This window comes from Aulonocara stuartgranti, assembly GCF_965226115.1.
Source record: "Aulonocara stuartgranti genome assembly, chromosome: 3".
In the NCBI taxonomy this organism is placed as follows: Eukaryota; Metazoa; Chordata; class Actinopteri; order Cichliformes; family Cichlidae; genus Aulonocara; species Aulonocara stuartgranti.
Genome location: NC_138941.1, coordinates 20,271,392 through 20,293,875, shown reverse-complemented (window position 1 = coordinate 20,293,875; position 22,484 = coordinate 20,271,392). Strand labels below are relative to the sequence as shown.

General features: G+C 42.0%; 2 protein-coding genes across 2 annotated transcripts in view; both read left to right on the top strand.

Moving 5' to 3' along the window:
* The window catches only part of LOC309700493 (uncharacterized protein), a 2,098,293-nt gene that overhangs the window by 93,627 nt on the left and 1,982,182 nt on the right, over positions 1-22,484 (top strand). The window lies entirely within an intron of this gene.
* Positions 3,937-22,484, top strand: part of LOC309698086 (protein TANC1-like) — a gene marked incomplete at both ends in the record, with an annotated part of 36,869 nt that continues 18,321 nt past the window's right edge. The window contains 6 exons of the mRNA XM_082520359.1: positions 3,937-3,957; positions 6,699-6,857; positions 6,989-7,119; positions 7,441-7,505; positions 11,537-11,863; positions 20,092-20,214. Of these exons, the coding sequence (XP_082376485.1) occupies positions 3,937-3,957; positions 6,699-6,857; positions 6,989-7,119; positions 7,441-7,505; positions 11,537-11,863; positions 20,092-20,214 (826 nt within the window). The remainder of the gene's footprint in view (positions 3,958-6,698; positions 6,858-6,988; positions 7,120-7,440; positions 7,506-11,536; positions 11,864-20,091; positions 20,215-22,484) is intronic.

Here is a 22,484-nt window from a genome sequence, read left to right as displayed (position 1 = left end):
TCATAAAATCTTGGTTGACTGAGCACTGAGCCATCTACCACTCGAAATTGAACCTGTGTGGGACAACAACAAAGTCCAGTATACTAAGTTTCAGTAATGTGCAGTTTTTTCTGTGGAAGATGTAAATCTAAATAGATGTCCTATTGTATGCATAATATACCACTGAACTTTATAAAACAACTTCTAAAAGCAAATTTCGATTTATTTTAGATTTTCTCAAATCCAAACAGTGCTAAAAGCATGCACACAGTCAAATATTTTTCATACGAGGTGCTGAAGGTTCTGCAATGTTCTGTCAGTGCGCCCCAGGGCAGCTGTGGCTACAATGTAGCTGCCATCACCAGTGTGTGAATGTGTGAATGATGTATCTGTGGCTTTTTGTCACACTTGGAAACCACGGTGTTGTGCAGCTATTTGCCTTGTTGCAGGGTTTTAAAAAAACTGCAGTTTTGATTTTAGTGAAAGACACCGTCTCATGACTCATTGAGTGCCGCGACTGACGAGCCAATCCGTGGCCTGCAGTCTGACGATGTCACATTTCCTGACTGCTTGGAACCCCGACTAAGTCGTCCTGTAGCCCACATCATAATGTTTCCATCTCTCTGCTTGACTGCGGGGATGCTATTTTTTGCATCACACTCCTATTTCAAAAGGTCAGTTAAAGCCACATAATTGGAATTTGGTTTCATCTCCCCACAGCACTTTCTCCAAAGTCTTCCCTGAATCATTTAGATGTTCACTGGCACTTGAGATGGGCCTATACATGTTTCTCCTTGAACAGGTAGCTACCCTATGTTAGCCTAGCTTTCTATCACTGATGCTCTGTGTGTATTGTTATGGTTCAAAATATGGGGATGGAGACAAGAGACAAGAGAAAAAAACCACAATAACAACACTGGTCCGGCCGGGTTAAGTCAAACGATGATTTTAATGATCACACGCGTGGGAGATGGACACCGTATGCAGACAGCCTCAGATCTCAAAATGGTGGAGCATTGCTCAAACTCTTATAGCCTCTGGTGCCTCCACCTTATCATAAAAGCCTAAACATTCACATGCTTTTCTCTCACACGGCGCCTAAGCTACGACCTTGGCTCCCCGTTTATCTGCTCCTGCTGAGTTGGGGCAGAAAACTCCAGCATGCTCTGTTCTCTTCTAATCAGACAAATAAGGCGATGGCTTTCTGCAGCAGTATTATGCATCATAAAACAATATCATTCATCCACAATAAATCAGCAGTCTAATTCAATGCAAATCAGTTTAACTAATGCAATAGTTATCAGCTTCTTCTAATTCAGGAGAATAATGCAAACTAAAACTACATAATAATTCACAATCTTTAGTTAGGGGTATAACATGGCATAAAATAATATTATAATCTAACAGTATGCTGCTGCCTCTCTCTCATGTTACTTAAAAAATTAACCCCACAGCTTCAATAACCGTATCTAAAAATCTCTCAGTGAAAGTTACGGTTGTAGGTTTGGAAACATTTTGGGGTAGCCAGTGTTAAATAGAGACAGGGCCACATTCTTTATCTAGTCATTGTAATGAAAGAAGCACATTAAAAACTATATGAGAGTTTGCTTTTAACAACCATGTAATGACTCTACTTAGTTTAGGTAGTCTTAGGGAGTCAAACTGAAAGTAGCATTTTGTGGATGTTTTCCCTGCTGCCCGATCCCATCAGTCTCTTAAAGCATCATTTTTTATGCGCCCTGGTGTGAAAGTGGTTTCATGGCGCTACAGGTTACCTGAGCACATCAGGTATATTACGGTTGAAAACCAGTGCCCGGCCTTCCAGTGGGTGTTCGACCCCTCGTGCACAGCTCAGGAGTCTAAACGACCCAGCAGTTATGGACATGTGTGTTTTTGGTGTGCTGTCCCTCGTTCTCCCTGCTTGCAGGTATATCTGTGTGTGTGTGTGGATGCCGGAGTTTCTGAGAGCACCTGTTTACAGGCACCTTCAGGCCTGGTGGGTGTGGCCCTGCCAGGTGGTTGGCCACACTTGAAGACCATCACACAGCTGATCAAGCCTTGTCGGAGGAGCTACTTAAGAATGCGGTGGCGCTCTCTCTGACGCTGGATCATTGCGTGACTTCACGTTAGTCTCTCGGCCAGTCAGTACGGATAGTCTGCCGCATTGTACCGTAAATGTCGGGCTATAAGCCGCTACTTTTTGCACAAGCTTTGAACCCTGCGGCTTTTAGTCAGGTGCGGCTTTTCTATGGATTGTCCATGATTTTTGTGATATCGTAAGACGATTTGTTTTGTGTGTTCCGCTGTTGTACGGCACTACGTTGCCTGGCGGAAGGATCGGGGTTCAAGAGTGGTATGTTAGTCACATGTCCGTCCGCCAGGCAACGTAGTGCCGTACGAAGTAGCGCGAAAAACAAACTTCAAAGTAGCGCTACGCATTCAGCGGGAGGCGTGGATGATGAGCGGCGATAAACTTGCAAGTTATGCCCAAAAAGCAAGTTATGCCCAACTCCACCGGTGGATTCTGACAGCGTGGAAAAGTGTGAAAACATCCACGATCACCAACGGATTTTGAAGGGCTGGACTGCTGCATGATGGAGAGGAGGACACCGCCACGGCCCTTCTGAGGGTGTTCGACTCTGACACTGACAATGAGGATTTCTTTGGTTTTGAAAGTGACAACGAAGGAGAGAAGAAGAGTGGATGACGAAGCCATCCTGAGCCTGTTTGTATCCGACACTGGAGAAGAGGACTTTGGTGGTTTTAGTGCGCAGGAAGAAGAGAAAGATGGTGGTGAATGACTGACTTTTCTTCTTGTTAAAGCCGTGTCACTGCACCTGAGCCTAAAAGGTAGTCCGAATCTATTTTTCTGGTGTGCTGTAGGCTACTGTTATGTACTACATGTGCAAATATGTACCCATAACTTGTTTTTCAAAATATTAATAAAAGTGATGTCTCCAAACAGCCATCTCTTTCCTGACAATTCCCTTTGTGCATATTCTCTTACATATGATAAGTCAACATTGAAACACCTGCGGCTTTTGGTCAGGTGCGGCTAATGTATGTACAAAACAGGATTTTCCCCTGATTTTAGCTTGTGCGGCTAATATTTAGGTGCGCTTTGTAGTCCGGGAAATACGGTATGTGTCTTACGGCTGCCTGTTTGTTATCTCCCCAGGAGAAGCGTGGAGATGAGAGGGCAGCGAGCACGGGGTGCTCAGACACTGAGGAGCGGAGACAAGGAACACTAGCACTGGGAAGAGGACATTTCACGGGAGTCGGGAACGCACTGCGGATTTATTGTTATTTTCCATTCACTGTAAATAAACGCACTGCTTGCATTCAGAGCTCCGTGCCTGGCTCCTCCTTCCTCACATCCCCACGGTTGACGCTGGCCAACCGTGACAAATAGCTTTTCTTAGATTCATTATTAGTTCAACATTGACAAATAGTAGTTGACTAATATCAGGAGCCAAAAAGAAAACAAAAAACAAACTAAATAAATATTTCAGACGCTGAAAAGAAATTACTACGGTTGTTTAAATTTGCTGTCAGCAAGTTAGGTCTAATACATGTAGTCAATCTAATGAATCAATATTACATGTAAAAAGTACAGAACTGAAAATGAAACTAAAATATAACGGTAAATGAACTGGTTCTTGTATAAAACCTTTCTACTCTCTACAACTTGCCTCATTCATGCACTCACTTTTTTCTATGCTTTTTCTCTGTAAGTGCTTTCTATCTAACATTAATACGCATTCATCCTCCCGATGGATGCATCGGAGAGCAACTTGGGGTTAGCGTCTTGCCCAAGGATATTTGGCATGCAGGCTGGAGCAGGCGGGGATTGAACCAGCAACTTTCTGATTAGTAGGTTTCCTGCTCTACCTGAGCTACAGACACCCCAATTTGTGGTGCTCTGGAAACAACACGTTCTCATCCCAACAGGTAACGATGCTATGTGACAAATCATCGGTATGTGTAAATGTGTTTTTTGTTCTAATCATGAATCGCTTTGTAAAACAAGACCTGATAGGGTTAAGGTTAAAGTTATGGTTAGAGTTAATGTTAGGGATAGGGCTGGAATGGACGGCTGGAGCCTCTCCTCCAAGTGTGTGTTACTGCCGCCATCAGCATTCTGTTGTATTCTGTTGTCTGCTTTTCTCTGTAAGCGCTTCGAGCCTGTACTTTTTTGCTTTAGCTGAGTAATGAAGTTGAATCAGTACTTTCACTGGAACAATAGTATTTTTACTTCTACTTAAGTGGAGAATGTCTGATCTTTTGCCAACTCTGGCTGTCTCTCAGTCTTGGAATACCCACTTGTTGTCCAGCGGTGTCCTGGGAATATGGGAACTAGACAGACTGGGGAAACAATGGGAGGAGACACAAAGATGGAATCACTTTTACCATCTTTTATGTATTTGCTGGTCGTCTTATTTCTTCTATTTTGCAAGCACAGTGTTGCAATCATTGTCTTTGTGGTACAATGACACAGGTAGAATGCAGGTGTTTTCATGTAACACGATGCCAGAAAGATGAGTAATGTGTTTTGAAGAGAAGATAAAACATCATGTTTGAACAAAGATAAGCAGCAGACACGTCTGTGTGTGAGTTGTTCAGGTTCAGTAAGAAGGTAATATGTCTGCAGAATTTGTAATTCTTATGAAGATATTGCTTGTACAATAAATAAAATCCCTTTAACTTCTTCTGGAGAGTGTCTTTATATATTTAGTCATTTTGGGGCGATCCTTTATTTAGTAGTAACTCTAGTCGGGGATATATATCAGAGTTTACTTTCAGATATGAGCATTGTGTTTCCTGTGGATGAATGAATGAATTATTTATTTATGTAATTTTTGAAAGACTGGCTCATGTAAAATCTCTGAAAGTATGACAAAGCTCTCCTGTTACACTTTATGGACACCTGAGCGTCACCATGAGGGCCTGTCTTTATTCACTTTATTCACTGAAATCCACTTTTATAATGAATTCACAGTAATCACTGACACCTTCAGAGCATTACATTCATTAAAGACGTCTTCTACACCTACTCTTCCAGACGACCGACACATGCTTCAACCACTGCAGGTTAACCAGCCACTCATCAGTAAAGCAAAAACTAAATGTAAATGTCCTCATGTGGAAAAGACTGAAACACAACTCCCATATATCACTAATGTAACAGATCCATTTAGGGAGAGTGAGAACACTAGGCTGGATGTGTTTTAATGCAGGAACATTCATCATGTCTTCAGTTCAACAAATCATTTACATTGAATATGTGAGCTGGATGGTTACACGACACAATGTGATTGTCAACAATAACTGCAATGAACGCTGGTTTGAGGGCGGAGTCAAGGAGGCCATTTACGTGAAAAGGGAAAGACCCTCTCTGAATCAAGGAGGGGGCCTAAGGGTACATCTGTCACCATCTTACAATGCTGTGATTGCAGCCGTTCTCCAACTCTCTGTGAATGGTACTCAGGACCATTGATCAGTGGTTGTTGATCAATGGTCATGAGAATTTGCATAATCATGATTAAGGAACTGACCTCCCAGCCCATTGTTCCTTCAGTCGGCTGGTTTCTCTGACTGAAAACGCTACGTCCAGAAGAACAGAATCAACTTTTGGAGATTTACTTCCCTGATGATTGAGCACGCATCAAGACCTTTTAATCAGGCCAACAAATATCTTGTACTCAATTTTAGCAGCAGCCATTGTGACACTGATGATAAAACTTGTGTAAAAGTGCGAAGCTGTAAAAAAGTAATTATAAAAAAGCGTTTTTGTAGCTGAATGTTACTGGATAGCTGTTTCATCTGTAACACATCAAAATAACCTGCTAAGGTTTAATAGGCTATAAGGAACACACTCACTTCCTGAGCCCTGGGCAATAAGAGACGTTTTGTGTTTTATGATTTATTGATATGTTTGATCCTTTCTGACCTGCGTTAATGAAGCAGTCATTAGAGCACCATGTCCGCTAGAATAGTTCTGTAGTTTGATGCTTGAGTCGTTGCAGACTTGTTGAAACTCCCTCACCCGTCAAAGCAGCGTCTTTGTTATTCGCGTCCAGCAGATGGCAGTGTTTCACTGTCTGACGGCTGTCTGAAGCTTCAGCTGGATTATCCGTTTTCATGTTTGATTAGAGGTTTGTGTGTGTGTGTGTGTGGGTTTTTAGCCACGAGTTGTCCACGATAAAGCATATTGAATGGCCTGTCTAATATTGTTAGAATTCTCCTTTGGGTTAGTTTCATTACTCAATCGGGACATTTATTTGGAAAAAGAAAAAAGAGGGAAAAAAAAGAAAAAAAAAGAAAAGAATTAAAAATAAATAAATCCTCATAGTTTACATTTACAAATATCAATACTGAATGTTACGTCCCTCTGCAGCTTCTAATCGTCTCAGTGTTTTCAGCTGGTGCTAATTGGCCACACCTAGTCAGGTGTGGATAAAAGCATACCTGAGGCAAGCTTCCCGGCAGTGCACTAGTCTTTGCCTTGGTGGCACCAGCCATTTTAGCCAACCTGGTTTTCCATTTTAGGATGAAACCTCTTCTCACCCACACTCTGCTATTCATCTCTGTTTTTATGTTGCGGCTTTTGAGCCGGGTCGTAACACTGAAGATTACAAAGATCAACATTAAGACCAGTCTGTGCATTCAAAGCAGTGACAGAAAAGAGTGTGGGGCATTAACCCCCACTCACTTCACAGTTCACAGCGAGCTTCGTCGAAATTTACAATGAGACCCTGAGGGACCTTGTGTTCACCGGCAAGTCCAGCAAGAGACCTGAGCATGAGATCCGCAAGACAGCCAGCAACGAATTGACAATCACTAATCTCACCTATGAGCGGGTCTCCAATGAGGATCAGGTACAGCAGACAGACATCTGTAGCTCAGAACAAATTAATTTCAAATCTGCTGACAAATTGTTACCAAACTTTGAAAATACATCAAACTTTATCGATGCTCTATGTTTTAAAACGTTCCCTCATCCTCTCAGGTTCTCCGTCTGATTGCTTTGGCCAATCAGAATCGCTCCACTGCCCAGACAGCCCAGAATGACCGCTCGTCTCGCTCCCACTCAGTCTTCCAGCTGGATATTGAGGGAGTTAATGCCGGCAGGGATGTCAAGTGCAAATGTATCACACTGGAAGTACCAGCATCAGGAATGTGGTTTCTTCTTTTTGGATCTATAATATTTAGTCTGGTTAGTTATTGTTACTGTAACCAGTGCAAAATCTGCTCTGATGACTCAACGTTAATGTTTGAGCCCCTGAGCGCTAAAAGAAGTGTTTTGTAAAGTATTAAAACTACCTTTAATGGAAGGAAAAACGGATCACTGCTTCCTATAAGAGTTGGTTTTCTCTGTGTGTGTAGCCACTCTGTGCCTGGTGGACTTGGCTGGCAGTGAGCGAATGGTGAAGAGCCAGTCTCAGGGTGACCGTTTCAAAGAGATGACCGCCATCAACAGCTCACTGTCCAACCTGGGCGTCGTTATCGCCGCTCTGGCCAAAAAGGTCTGCAGCTGACTGGTTTTTTAAGGAAGCAAAAGAAGATCAGATCAGATGAGCATGATGTGTCTATTGGAAACAAGTTCAAAGAATTGTCTAATAATGAGTTGCTGTGCATCCACACTGCCTGACATATTTTACCTTTACAAATAAAGCAGGTACAACAGATTCATATACCAAAACAAATGTCAGGAACTTCACCAGATCACAGGGCATTGATCCTTTCTCTCTCTCGCTTTTTTTTTTTTTTTACTCATCTCTGGAATTTTTCTTTTGTGTTGATCTTTACTCATACCAAGGCTGCTGGCTTGGGGCTGGCTATGAGCTCTGGATAGCTTTAACTTTAACAACATCTTCTTCTTCCTTACCTTCTTTAAAATATTCAATGTTCAGCTGGGTGAGGGTGATTTAAGGGTCTGTGGAGTTTGATGTTGGAAACACAGTGAGGCGGTTTGCCTCTAACAACAGGTTAGTGTGTGTCTGTGAGTGTGTGTGCCTATATGTCTGTGGCACTGTGCACATATATGAAACTAGCTGGCTTGTAATCAGACATACTGGAAGCTGATCAGCCAGTCACTACTCCATGTCGAGAAGTTGAATATCGTCTGATTCCGATCCCTGGCCAGTTGATCGGTCCATTTGTACTTTGTACTAAGGATCTGACAGATTAAACAACATTTAATGTTGACTTTGAAGGATATTTGAATACTCTTTACGGGGTAATGTGTACAGAAGTTCAGGGTTGCGCTGTATGCATTTAAAAATGTCTTACTTTGTTCATAATCTAGCAGCTATACACAGGTCAGAGGTGGAAGTAGGTGGCACTTAAATTTCATTTAAATGAATGGTCTTTGATTAAACTGTTACTTTTCACATCATCTCTTTTAATCCAAATTACATAAATCTAAAAAAGAAATTTTCAGTGAAAATAATTTCTTTTGTGCATAGCTCAGAAATATGGCCTCACCATTGCCTCCTCATTTAGTTTGCATGGACCTGTGCAAATTAGTCCCCACCTCACCCTTTCAACCATGTGTCCTGCATGACTGAGCAGCTTGGTGCGAGATGCACTAGTAGCACAGCTCATAGCAATGACAAAAATGTAACACCAGCCTCCAATTTATCACTTGTAGCTTACCAGTGCCTGCACTGGTTTCTGGGTTTGATGAGAACATTAATAATACCAACAGCTCTGCTGATTCCTTAGTAGTCTATTAGTTTGCACTTTAGCATGGACACCCAGTCCCCTTTGCAGCATTGCTTATAATCACTAATCACTTCCTGTGAAGCTCTTCTAATTTTAATTTGCAATCTGACTTGCTTCATCTGCACTATGAGTTAGAACAAAGAAAACACACCTGTGCAGTGTCAGTCACTACTCGTTGTGTGAAACCTTTTGGGATCGAATACCATCTGTGTCACATTATATTCATCCTTCCCCATGTACGTCATTGGGTTTAGACAGAGCTGTATCGGCATGAGACGGTGTTAAGGTGACAGTTGCCACAGTGTGACGTTGTGCTGTATCTGTAGTAATAGCCCTAAAAGACGTCAGGGGATTTACTCAAGCTGACAGGAAGATGGCATAGTCTATTGATGCATTAATTCAACTGCCGTTTCTACTCACAAAGCCTCCAGTGCCTATAAAAATGCTGGGATTCCATTCTGAGTGAGGAATGAATAGCAAATTGTAACTCTATGATGCTGTATTTATCCACTGTTGAACACCCCCCCCCCCCCCCCTTTTTTTTTTTTTTTTTTTCCCTGACTGCACTCCTAGACTAGAGGACAGGGTGCCAGATTTTAAACTTTTCCCTTGCCCTTATATTTGTCTGATATTCTTGAACTAATAAGAATATCGGACTTGCTGATGAAAATTATAGTTATGCAGGAGAAAGTAATGCATGCCAAAGCAAGATCCAACACAACAATTTGGATTTCCAATACTCCAGAGTTGACATAAATGATTACCATGATTCAGTCATTCTGCCCCCCAAAGCAATATCATTGCTAACGTGCTGAATAATTTATGTAAGCTGCGATATAGTATCTTCCAGCTTGCAGCTTTGACACCACCCAGGATAAGATGTGCACTGGTGCCAAATGTGTTGCTGTCAGTTGCACGCAATTACGTTACTTTAGTTAACTCAAAATGAGTTTTGTGAGAGAATGCCATCTCTGCAAGTGTGGTTGTTAACTTCAGTAAGCAGGTTTCAGGAAAGTTAGCGAAACGAGCTGGTATGAAGTAAAGTCATGCTGCATAAAACCCAGTTCTTAATGGAAATCGGTGCCTCCGTCTCTCTCAGCTCTTTGCTGTGGTCACAGACAGATTGCTGGGAGGGTGCATTAGCTGCTCAAACCCACAGACCCACACAGACATGCAGAAAGTAACACTAGTTGTGCATCAAAATCTGTCAGTAATGAAGACGTTATGAGCAACTATCAAACACCTGAACTTTGAAACGGACAGAACACAGTTTTGCAGAAATGCAGCATGTGCTATAACTATGGTCAGCTTGTTTTCCCTTCTTGATCCCTAATTCTACGACCCCTTTATTGTACACCCATTACAAACTATGAAATGCCATGTGCATGTAATTTTCGAGTCTAATTAGCTGTGTTTAGCTATCCTTTGAAGCTGTGACTGACTGGCTGCTTCACTGCTAACAGCAGATTCTTGAGCTGTATCTGCAGCAGAGGGCTTTTAAATCTGCAGCAGAGTGATGTTAAATTAAATTGTTACATCGGTGACTATGGCATGCTAGTCTGCTATGTACTTGAGTGGGCGGGTGGAGTGTTTTTGGGAAGGGGGTGTAAAGTACCACTGGTCTACAACATCCCACCCACACTCCTTAATAAAATTGTGCAGGAAGGAAAAGAAAGAACAAAGTCACAGTGCGTCCACAAGTCAGACTGATGCCTGTGATTAATGTTCTCTGTTCTTTGAAGTTTCACTTTGACTCTGATTTCAGAAGCACATTAATTTGGCTTTGTTTTGCATTAAAAGCTCCTTGATGGAATTAGTGAGACTTTGCAATGTCTTAACATTTACAAAACAGCTCCCTCAGAAGGTCCTTCACGAGGGGCCTGGACTTGACTGCATGTAGTTGTTTATAAAATAAAAATTCAAATTTTCACTAAGCTTGAATAAATAATTACATATTCTTCTTAGCAAGGTCCTGTAGTTTAGCCAGTCAGATCACGATGACTTTTAATGCCGTGGTCCGAGCAGGGTTTATCATGACTGCTGCCATGAGAGGACTTCATGTTTGCCCAGGAAACCAGCGCAGGAATCACAGGGTCCAAGATGTGTTTGTTGTATTAATATTAGTGGTGATGCAACGTGCTGCGCCATTATGAAATCCAGATTAGTAGTGTGTGATGCAAACATGGCCAGCTGGCTGGCCGGCTCCAGTCCACTAACAGTGCTGATGTTCCTGTATCCAGCTGCCTGTCATCATGGAGAGTTAGTCCTTTCCTTTGCTTTTAAGATTGTGGTAGGTCGCTGTGTTGGCTCGAGGGGAGATTAAAGGAGTTCTTCTTCTAGAAGAGACACCTGTCTAAACTGAAGGGGTAAAAAAAAAATGTCCATGTTTGGTTTTATATTGTTATTCCTGCTCTTTTGCATTTTCCCCTCCAGTTGCAGTTGCTGTTTGCACTGGATGATTCCAAATCATTCAAACGCTGATTCTTAACAATAACAATACATTACGTTCTATAAATCTGTGCAATATTACTTTCCGAGTTTCACGAGTATAGGAAGACGATCGCTGTAAATATAAAATGAGCTTCTGAGAACTGTTGATAGGGCAATCAGCAAAACCACCAAGCCACTCAAAGCTGAAAGTTCCATTACAGCTCGGTGTCTCACTAGAGATTAAGACGGATAAATGTTCATCGCACATAAAGACCATTACTCAGATATATCTTGTGCCTCTTCCCCTCATTTCACCTCCCTCACTTGCTGAAAATCCCTTCTCTCTCTCTCTCTCTCTCTCTCTTTTTTTTTTTTTTTTTAAATTTAAATCTGCTCTCAGCCACCATCACTAGTTCTTCAGAGAATGATGACCGCAGCGGCTCCAGCCTGGAGTGGAGTAAAGATGGCAGCCTAAGAGGCAGCGGTCGCCATGGCCTGGCACAGAGCGTGCGGGCGGACACCTGCTCTCCTGTGGCCGAAGAAGACTCCAGCAGTGCCACAGCAACACCTGCAGACACCCCATCCAGGACAGACCAGCAGCACCCTAACATATCTGCGGGTGCTCCAGGGCCACCACACCCTCCAAGTCACTCACCTGAGGGACCCATTGCGTACCCGCCACAGACATCAGCTTCCCTCATGATGCCGAGGCCAAACTCTGTAGCAGGTAAGACTCCTTGGTTTTTGAGGTCTTGACATCTGGAGCTCAAGAAGTATACAGGAAATGCTCTGTATACTTTTCATCTGTGACTGCATTGTGTTGCCTGTCAAGATCGTAACCGTGAGATACGACCTGTGCCAGAGGCTGACATGTGGCGTGCCAGAGGCTGACATGTGGCATGTCAGTTTAATCCAAGCGAGTGATAGACACCGAAGAGTGAGAGCATCTGTAGTAGGTTTAGAAGAAATAAGAAGTCAATAGTTCAAAGAACGGACTGTGCTTTTCAGAACAGGAGTATCAAGGCAGAAGTTTGGGATTAGACAGCTGCTGTGTGGTGTGGCTCGCCACTGCCTCGCCATGTCAAACCTAAGCACACGCTCCGGTCTGGCTGATCTGTTCTGCATTCCTGCCCTGGAGCCTCCCTGTTGTGGTTCAGCTTACCATATCCACACAGCTGTCACAGTTGTTGATATTTCCCCCTTCACCCCCTTTTCCCTTATGTCTTTTCACCCATACTATTCCCAGGTCTCCTCATACCTTATTGCTTTTGACCTCGGCCTATTTTTGGTGAATCAAACAGCAGTACGTTTAGCATTTTCCTATATATAATTTTGCCTAAATGCAGTTTGTAGCTAAGCTGACAGTATGAGTCATGTACAGCTTTTATCATCCACTCACTCACCCACCTCCCTTCTTTACTCCTTATCCCATTCAGGGTTGGAGGCGTTGCCTGCAGTTTATCCTAGTGGGGTACGCCCTGGACAGGTTTGACTAGAGATGCGCAGGACCCCCCCCAAAAAATTACCTTTCAAATGCAAAATATTATTTTTTATTACAAAAGACATGATCAAACTTTCCCTCAAGCTGCAGTAAGTTGCAAGATCTTCTCACACTTAGTTGAAAATAAAGTGCTCTGCTATTGCAAAGAGGCACAAAGAATTATACCCAGCTTTCCCTGACATACTTCACACTAGCAACATATTAGCATGTAGCTATAAGTTTGATTGCGACTATTTGCCTGCACCGCCGTGTACATGTTCCGCATGGACATAGACTCGGTGCATCTGTATTTTGACACGTAAGTGAATCTTGAACTAATCAGGAGTATATTTTATGGCTCAAATGTTAATGCAAGCTTATGCTAATGATTTTACTCCATAATTAGCAGGGCTGCCCATGCTTGTTGATAGAATGAATGTACACTTGAATAAACGTTGACGGACCAGAGTGGTATGTTAACTGTAAGGCTGTAGAAACAAAAGAGTGAGACTACATTAGAGTCCAACTCAAAGGAGCAAACAGAAAGAGAAGAAAAGACAAACAGTTTAGAGCACAGATGAAATGTTTGTTACATTGAATTTTGAAAGCAGACAATTCTGCCAGTGAGGGAAAATCACAGCAGGGGCAACCTGGGCTGAGCTGTGAAAAGAAGCATAAAAACATGAGTGACTCAGGTCAAACACCTGGCCTAGACAGAGACGACTCAAAGTTTAAAAGACCTCATGAGACTTTTTCCTCTAGAATCTTCCTTGAATATGTTGTTTTGCTTTACCTCTTTAGTCTGTATGTAGCAGCTGCCAATGTTTTGAAGTTCAGATACTTGATTCCTGCCTCCCTTGGGTTTATTCTTGATGAAATATAGTAACAGTTCCCGTGTGTCTACTTCTAGACTGTTTTCTCTCTTTGATAAAATCTAGTCCCAGTTCCTATTCAACATACCAGAGAAATGCAACTGTGTAATGTCCACTCTAGGCCCTTACAATTAGAAGCAGGTAAGCAATTTAACTTGTGAAGGCAGTAATGGAGTAAGATGGGATGAGGACAAGCTATAGAAGAAGTAAGGAGTAGTACATGGTAGGCTCACGGTACTGATATTTCCTTGCATACCATAGCTCATAGCTTGCGCATGTATTTTACACAGTGGCCACTGCTTTGATATTTTCTGCAGCCCACAGTTGGATGTGTTGTTCCCTGATGATTCTATTGTTCCAAGAGTCCGTACCATTTTTACATCTCATCATTATTGTGTGTGACATAAACCTGGACGGTCCAGGCGCACAGTGGCTCATAAAGCTTAACAGACCAGAAAATGTTTGGCTGTTTATGTGTGTTGGTTTGCGTGTGAGCACCGGTGTGCTTGTGTCTGTCTGTCCTCCCAGAGTTTATGGGCTGATGTCATAGTTATGCAGTGTTGCCCTCTGAGACCGGCAGAACACGCACCTTAGATTGGTTTAGGCCATAAATGAAGTTGTCTCATCGCGTCCTTGATGCTCTCTCCCAGGGTTTCGTCACACAGTGTAAAATCTTTCTTGGGGTCACAGCATAGCAGAGACGGCACTTCTGTTCAAGGAAATTGTATTCGGTAAAAACCCCCAAAAAGTAACGAGTCTAAAGAAGCAATGAGAGAAAAGAAGCTACCACGGCGAAACATAATATGTATTCATCATTAGTGCATTCATTCTGTGCCAGAACCTTGGTGACTATTGTTTGTCCTGTGTTTGTGAAACAGCATCTGAGATAATGAGCTGTCTGGTTAATCTATAAATTTCTCTTTATTTTATTGATAGATATTAAATAGGAGCACAGAGATTAAAGGCAGAAGCAAACAAATAATCACGAGTTCATTTAGGGCATAATTGCTTCATGCTACAGTATTGCTATTAGTTTTAAATTTTATCTTATGATTATCTCCACCAAAAAGACAAGGTGCTGGAAACATTCCTCAGAGTGATTGAAATTATGGCATGATATAGTTGCTGCTCATCCATGATGTGAATCTCCTGTTTCACTACATCCCAAAGGTGCTCTATTGGATTGAGATCTGGTGACTGTGGAGGTAGAGTGAGTACTGTAAACTCGTTTTTATAGACAGAAGATGAGTACACTTTGGACACAAGGGATCGACATGGTTAGCAACAATACCCAGGTGGCCTGTGGCATTTAAAACCATGTTCAGTTGGTACTAACAGGCTAAAAAGTGCAGAGAACCACCACCAAGAATGGATCAATGCTTTCATGTTGTTTAAGCTAAATTCTCACCTTAAGCATTCAAGTGTCACAGCAGAAATCAAGACTCACCAGACAGTTGTTTGTAAAATGGCTCGTTGTTGGACAAAGGTCACACTTTCTTAGTGTCAGAGTGTATTTTGGCCATCTGTCTGATGCCGATCAACAGATGCATTGCTGGGCCTCTTGAAGTCTCCGTAATTATGTAGAAGGAATGTCTGCATATTGCTGAGAACTGTCGTTTGCACTGCCTTGATGTTGCATGTAGCGTGGGTGTCCCTAGGTTTTGGTGGGAGCGCCACTTTTTGGTGCCAACGTGTCCTGTGACAAATTGCACAAATGTTACAAGAACAACATGAATTCATTTAGATTTGTCTTTAGCAGAGCTTTATATTAGGGATTGTATATTACTGTCCACCTCCTAAAGGAAACTGCTGCTGAGGCAGATTTAAAAGGTTGTTAAAATTGTTACTGATTTTCATCTGGCATCGAAATATTGCATTTAAAGATCTAATACGTGAAATAATCTACGTGTAATCATGTTTACAACAGCTGTTCATTAAATCTAACAAACGTGGCAGGTGCATTGGGTGTAAGATGCACTAAGAGCCTGAAATAAATGGGAACAGCTTTTTCCCGGGCTTCCAGGTGCTTTGTGAACTTCTCTATATCAGTTTCTGTGAAAGTGAAGCCAGTCTGCCCTGTTTCCCCCAAATAGTTCCATCAAACCAAAAAGCAGTGCTGTGGTAAATTAAACTTGATGTCAAATTTCAGCATCAGGATTAGTAATAAGCACTTGTAAATTAACTCTATGCTCTGGTGTTTTCTTTGTTTTATTATTTGCAATCCACTATTTACATCTATCTGTCGCCTCTATTGTAAGATCTTCTGTATAAACTAGAGTTGTTGATGGAATTTCACCTCCTCTCTGAGGTGATATACTCAGTTTATAAGAATCCTAATTTTGAGTAATTGGAGTTGAGCTTTTTTCTTTTTTCCTCTATAAAGGCTTACAGAGTCAAAGGGCCATATTAGTGTTGGCCACTGGAATTCCATGGTTTTGAAATCTTAGCCTGAGCTGCTTGTGGTTGGGTTTCTCAGACAGGGAGATTTGAGTGAGGGTCACCGTGGCGGAGGAATGGTGCTACAATGCTTGTGTGGTGTTTAGCTATTCAGCAGAGCTTTGTGGTTTGAGACAAAGTCAGGTATGGCGCACTCATTGCTCGCTTGTACTCCAAAGTCATACATTCCTCTGGCAAAGCTCGTGCGCCGGGCTCTCTTCACGAATGATAACGGAGCCAAGACTGTGGACTGCTGACAGGCAAATTCGAGGATATGTTGTTTGTCTACTAAAACACTGATGAGGTAACATCTGAATGCTTTTGTGTTTTATTAGAACGACTAAAATCATCTTAACCTTTTCCACATAAATACAACCTATGATTTAAAGATGTTTGCAAAGGTCACACAGTAATTACAAACTCATAAAGTGGCGTAGCCCTTAAATTTAATAATCTCACACTGATTTATCTCATTTGCTCTCATTTGCTGTCTTTCCCAGTAGTTTCTGAGACCATGTGGTCTATTGTATTGTTTTAGGCTGTGTGATCATGTTTAAAGACATGCCAACAGTGTGTGCGATGTCTCCAGGTAGACACGGGAGTCACTTCTGCTTCTGGCTTCATGTATATATTGATCTGTTTAGTGCAGAGTTTAAAATGAAAACAAAAAGAGGAAAGAAAGCCCATTCATTTTCTCGAGCATGAAAAGGTCACAGAGACATCTTCTAACGTGCCCTTTTTTCAGAGAATTGTTTGGTCCAGCTGTCACAGCAGGAGAAAAATAAAATCTGTTACAGATCAATCCGTTTGAAAGCCCCTTTTAAAATTGTGCTCGGCACTCCATTGACAGATTAGGGCTTATCAAATGCCCAATCTTAAAAGGAACAGAGCGTTAGCTAACCACAGAGGCATTTATATATATGAAATAGCTTATGGAGCAGTTACAGTGGTGGTTTGTTTTTTTTAAAGTAAATGTTGTTGATCTTAGCATAAGGCTATGCAATTATTACAATAATAATTATCCCTTAATATTTACCACATCACATTTTGGGTTATTTAGACCAAAATACTCAATTCTGCTCTACAAGGGCCTGATATCCACTTATGAGGACATTATACTGCTACTGTTCTCTCAAAATTTTAAACTAATATCCTCATATGTGGCTCTTATTTTTCAAAAAAAACAAAAATAAGGTTAAAAAGAAAATCTGGTAATTCTTTGTTTTTACATTCATCGGGCCCCAATGTGACCAAATATCAAAGAGAAATTAAAAATGCATGCCGTGGAAGAGTTCGGGTCTTAGGAGTAATAGGCAGACAAATGGACCAAACATCAGTGCGTGCTGATATCAGCCTCTTTGCAAATAAAACAACGTTTATCGATATGAGGGATCAGATTTTCTCATTTGTGTCTGAATGTTCAAATGTTCGTCATGAAAAGCTATTAAGGCGTGTTTATACCAGCAAAATCAAACCAAATAAAAGGAAAATGGGTATTTGCATTGGCTATAAGCCGAGAACAGCCAAGAACTGATTTATTCATACAAAATCACAAAATGGGTAAAGTGTAACTGGCTACTATAAAAACAGGAAGATATGTGAAGGGAGTATTTGACTCCCTTCTCCTCTTTAGTAGATTCACCTTGTAAGGAGGCGAGAGGGAGTCAAGTTGGGGAGGGAGGGTGGGGGTGGTTAGAGCAAAGGAGCTCAGTCCTCTTCTCTGTTCTGTCATGGGAAACACAGAACAGGGGGTTTTCAAAGGGCAGATCTGCCCGAGGAAAAAAGAATCCCATTTTCATCAGAATACAGTCTTGACACATTTGTGCAGCTTCAAAGTGACTGCAAGTGCAGACTTCAAGGTATCATATGTATGTTTTATCAATGAGTAGAGGTGAGGAAGAATAGGAGGGAACTCGGGAGTAAAAAGAGGAGAAGAAATGAAGGGGAGGATTTGAGGGATGAGGAGGAATCGTGTGGGAAATCTTGGCCTTGGGAAAAAATGTTGATAACGACTCAACAAAAGAGAAATGTAGTTATGGTGCTGGGTGCGCTGTCTGCCACGGACGTGAATCAAGGAGTCTATGCAGCTATGCAGCTCCTTTAGCAAGTCAAATTCGGTATTACGTATCTGTTGAATAAAGCTCTACTGTGCTATTTCTTTTATTCCATGCAAAACAAAGAAGGAAGGGGGGAAAATAGACTGACATCTTGCGGCCCTCCTGTGTCAGCATGAGGATTTAGTGGCGATTTGTTGCATAAAGCTGATTTTTCTCTTTATTCTCTTTTGAGTCTTGTCCATACCTCCCACAAAATCCACGTGATACTCTTTGTTGCACTCATTTATGAGTCTGCTGCTTTTTCGCCTTCATTTTTTTCCACATTCCCCTCTTTTAACCCCATCTCTGTGCAGTCTGGATTGTTGATTAATACTGCAGCCGTTGGATAACAAACTTTAATCAACCACTGCGAAGTGAATCTCTTGGTTTTCCGTTTATATTTCCTCTAATATTCTCAATTTCCCCCTCTGCTGCTTGCATACCGAGTTATTTATGTGTGTGTGTGTACGTGCAGCATGTGGACAGAGATGATGTACGCATACGTGTTAAAATTGTAGAGAGGGTGATGCTCTGTTGGAAGGCAGCGCGTTCATTTAGCAAGTGCCTAATGCTGTGGGTGCTGTGACTGACTGAACACTAGAGAGGAAGCAGCCAAGCACTCGGCTCGGCTGCCAGAGTGCCGGCATGGGAGCACCGGGGTGGAGGAATCGCTTTTGTGCCCTCGTCCACTGGGAACACTCTCCAGAGATTTAGCTGTGAGTTTACACCCTGCCTACTTGACTGTATGCCTGCCCAAGTATCTCGTCACTGGGGAGATAGAGAGGGCTTTGAGAATTCCCACCATCCTTCCTTGCTTTGGTCTTAGATGTAAGTAGTTGTAGCTGATGAAAGGTGGCATTTGCTTTACAGCAAAAGGTCTTCCAGGTCATGCGCGTTTGCTTTTATTGTTTTCTTTTCTCTTTGTTTGCAATTCCTTAAGCTTTATCCAGTGTAGATGTTTGTGTATGCACAATGCACTGCAGTAAAAGTAACATCAGGCCCTTCTCCTGTTCCAGTCAAAGTTGCGTTGATGGCAGCTTCCTCAGTTCCCGTTGCCAGCAGACCGGTTTTAATTAGCGGGACATTCCGGAGAGTAAGTTAGCGACCGAGTGAGGGAGTGAAGTGAGCGTTAGTGACAGTCTTTCCCAGCTGATATTGATAAAGAAGAAGAAGAGAGGCTTTGATTCTGCTCTTCACTAAGCCCAGGAGAGCGTGGATCGCAACGGCGATAGCATAGTTGAAAAACGAGCAGCAGTTGGAGGAGAGGCCTCGCCGCACTAATGCACATTTTTATTATGTTAACAGACCGTGTCTTAGACTTCAAATTAAAAGCTGAGTTGTAATCACTGGCTCATCAAGTGGTTTTAATCTGTAGACTAGTAGTTTCAGGAGATATCCTGTGTTTGGGGATGGAAATCATTGCCTGCTTTGAGACTTGTTCTCTCTCTGCTTCAAAATGAAGCTAAATCCTAATGAAATCTCAGTAGATTTGAACTCCATAACAACTCAAGTTGTGATCTGGTTTTAATTAATTTTATTATTTCATTTCACGTCAAATGACTTACAGATATTGTAGTTTGTAGTACACAAAAGTCCTGAGATTACACCTGTGCGTCCTGTAGATTGACAGTGATGAGTGCCAAACCCGCGGTGAAGCATTTCTATAACTCGTTGTAGTTTTATGAAAGGTAAAGGTAATCTGCCCTCTCCGTACAGCCTAGCAGGCGTGCTTGTGGGGATGGACCTCTCATTGCTATATCGTGTCCAGCTGTCAGCTCAAATCAAAGAGAATCGGTGCATATTGCTCTTGACTTTAGAATACTGCTATTCTTCCTGCCACAGTATATGCTGGTAGCTGCTCACACTGCCCCTGCAAATGTCAGAGCGCACTGGCTTTGTTCTTTCCTCACTCATCCACCCTCAGACATGGCATAAGTGCCACAAGGTTTTACTCTAGTGTGTGTTTCTGTCTTTCTCTTTATAGTTGTGATGACAAATGTACTCGGGAGGTACTAGACTGTCAGCTTCACTCTTTGTGTGTGTGTGTGTATGTCTTCTCTCTTGTCTACAGCCACCAGTTCCACAAAGCTTGAAGACCTGAGCTTTCTTGATGAACAGCGCAATACCCCCCTCCGGACATCCATTCGCCTACCCTGGCATAATACAGGAGGAAGGCCCCCTCAGGACGCTAAAGGTGACTGGGCTATTCATACTACTGCTGTAGGCACTCAGGGGAGATATTTGTAAAATAAACGTGTAAAATATCGCAGTACATAGGATAATGTTATGTGGTATGACTCTGAAAAACCCTGAAGTTAATAGGCAGCCAACGGTAGTTCTGAAGTTTCCAAAGTACCACGTCTGAGTGCAGAGCCAACAACAAAACTGTGCAAATACTTGAACACTGCAATGTAAACAATGCAGCACTTATGGGTATTAACATTATCCTCAAAAGCCTTTTTTTGGCTTTTAAATCATGCCTTTTTTCCCAGCTAACTTTTATCTTGGTTATGTGTTTTGAATCCTCTGAGAGATCCTGCAGATTAAATATTTCATGGGAACATGAATTACTGAATAAGTCATCACTGGATATATACTCAGACTATTTAGTCTTCCTTTTGAAAATGTCCTCTTTCATTTTCACTCAGTCTCAAACATGAAGCTGATACATAAGCATATGGTCAGTGGTTCTGAGCAGGTTTTTTCTACATGGATTCGTACATACGCAACAATCTTAAACAATTGGATTCTTTTCTATAAATTTTATGGGAGATTCAGTTCAACTCAATTCAGTATTATTTATGCAGCGCCAAATCACAACAACAGTCGCATCAAGGCACTTTATACTGTAAGGTAGACCCTACAATAACGCATACAGATGAAAACCCAACAATCATATGACCCTCTATGAGCAAGCACTTTGGAAATAGTGGGAAGGAAAAACTCCCTTTTATCAGGAACAAACCTCTGGCAGAACCAGGCTCAGGGAGGGGCGGCCATCTGTAGCAACCGGTTGGAGAGAGAGAAGGAAGACAGGATAACATACATGCTGTTGAAGAGAGCCAGAGATTAATAACAAGTATGATTCAGTGCAGAGAGGTCTATTAACACATCTTGAGGGAGAAAGGTGACTGAAGAAGAAATATTCAATGCATCATGGGAATCCCCCAGCAGCCTACACCTATTGCAGCATACCTAAGGGAGGATTCAGGGTCAGCTGATCCAGCCCTATCTATATGATTTATGGTATTTGTTTTTCAGATTTGGGTGTGATGGCACCACCTTTACCTAAATTTTGCAACAGTAGGTCAACATTTCAGTGCAGTTCATTGCAGTTGTATTCATATATTGCAAAAATCCCAACATGTGCCATCTTAGGAAACTCAACCTAGTACGCTGAGGACCTTACAGTTCTGATTTGAGCAACATTTAGTGACTTCCTTTTTGACTGGGCGAACCCTCCGACAGAACTAGACTCGGGATGAGCAGCACTCGTTTGATTGCCATGAGAGGAGAGTGAAAAGAAAGGGGGAAAAAAAGATGAGAAGGAGAAAAGCTTCAACTGTGGGAGAGAGAATACACAAACTGACATGCATGAACAATGAAATGGAGAAGAGGTGAGGATGTCGGTGCACCATGTGAGGCCTCCTGAAAGCAAAGGCCTGTCGCAGCATAATAAGTAAGGGGTGATTCAGACGTTAGCTGAGCGAGCTTTAACTATAAATCTATGAAAGGTTTTGAGGCTAATCTTAAAATTAGAGATTGGGTTTGGCTCCCAACCCTAAACAGCCAGCTGGTTCCACAGGAGCGAAGCAGCTTTAGCCTCTGCTTGTCATTCCGGCTTAGGATACTGAAAAAGCAAGTCATGGTCATTAGGGGCTTTATATTCAAGAAGATGGATTTGAAATCTAAGGGGATCCAATAAAGAGAGGTTAATAAAAGATAACTCTTTTTCTAGTTCCCGTCGATACTCCTTTTGCTCAAGTTAGAGTTTTTCAAACACTGTACTTATTTTGCTGGTATAGTAGAAGGTGGTGATCATTTCAAGTGTCTCAGAACCAGCTCGTTCGCTTTTTGGTTTCATTGTAGGGCACTAGAAACATAAACAGACCTACACCTGCCAATATAAACACTCTCAACTGCCCCTCCAATTACAATAGGCTTTTGTGAACACAGGCAAACTCGCAAGGTGAAAACACTAGCAGCTAACAGCAGTGATAGTTGTAATGTTGAAAGGTGCATTAGCACTAAAGGTAGCAGTCATTTAGTGATGTTAGTTAACAAGTGTTATGAGATCTAATTAGTGCTGAAGTAGACCAGATAAGAGTCCTCTTTCAGGTCTTCACTCTGATTCCACTTAATTGAAAATGTATCCTCTACAGTGTTCAGGGTTTTTCATGTATGTGGCTCCTTCTGGGAAGAAGAATGCGGGAGATGCTCAAAGCATGTTTGTAGGTTAACTGC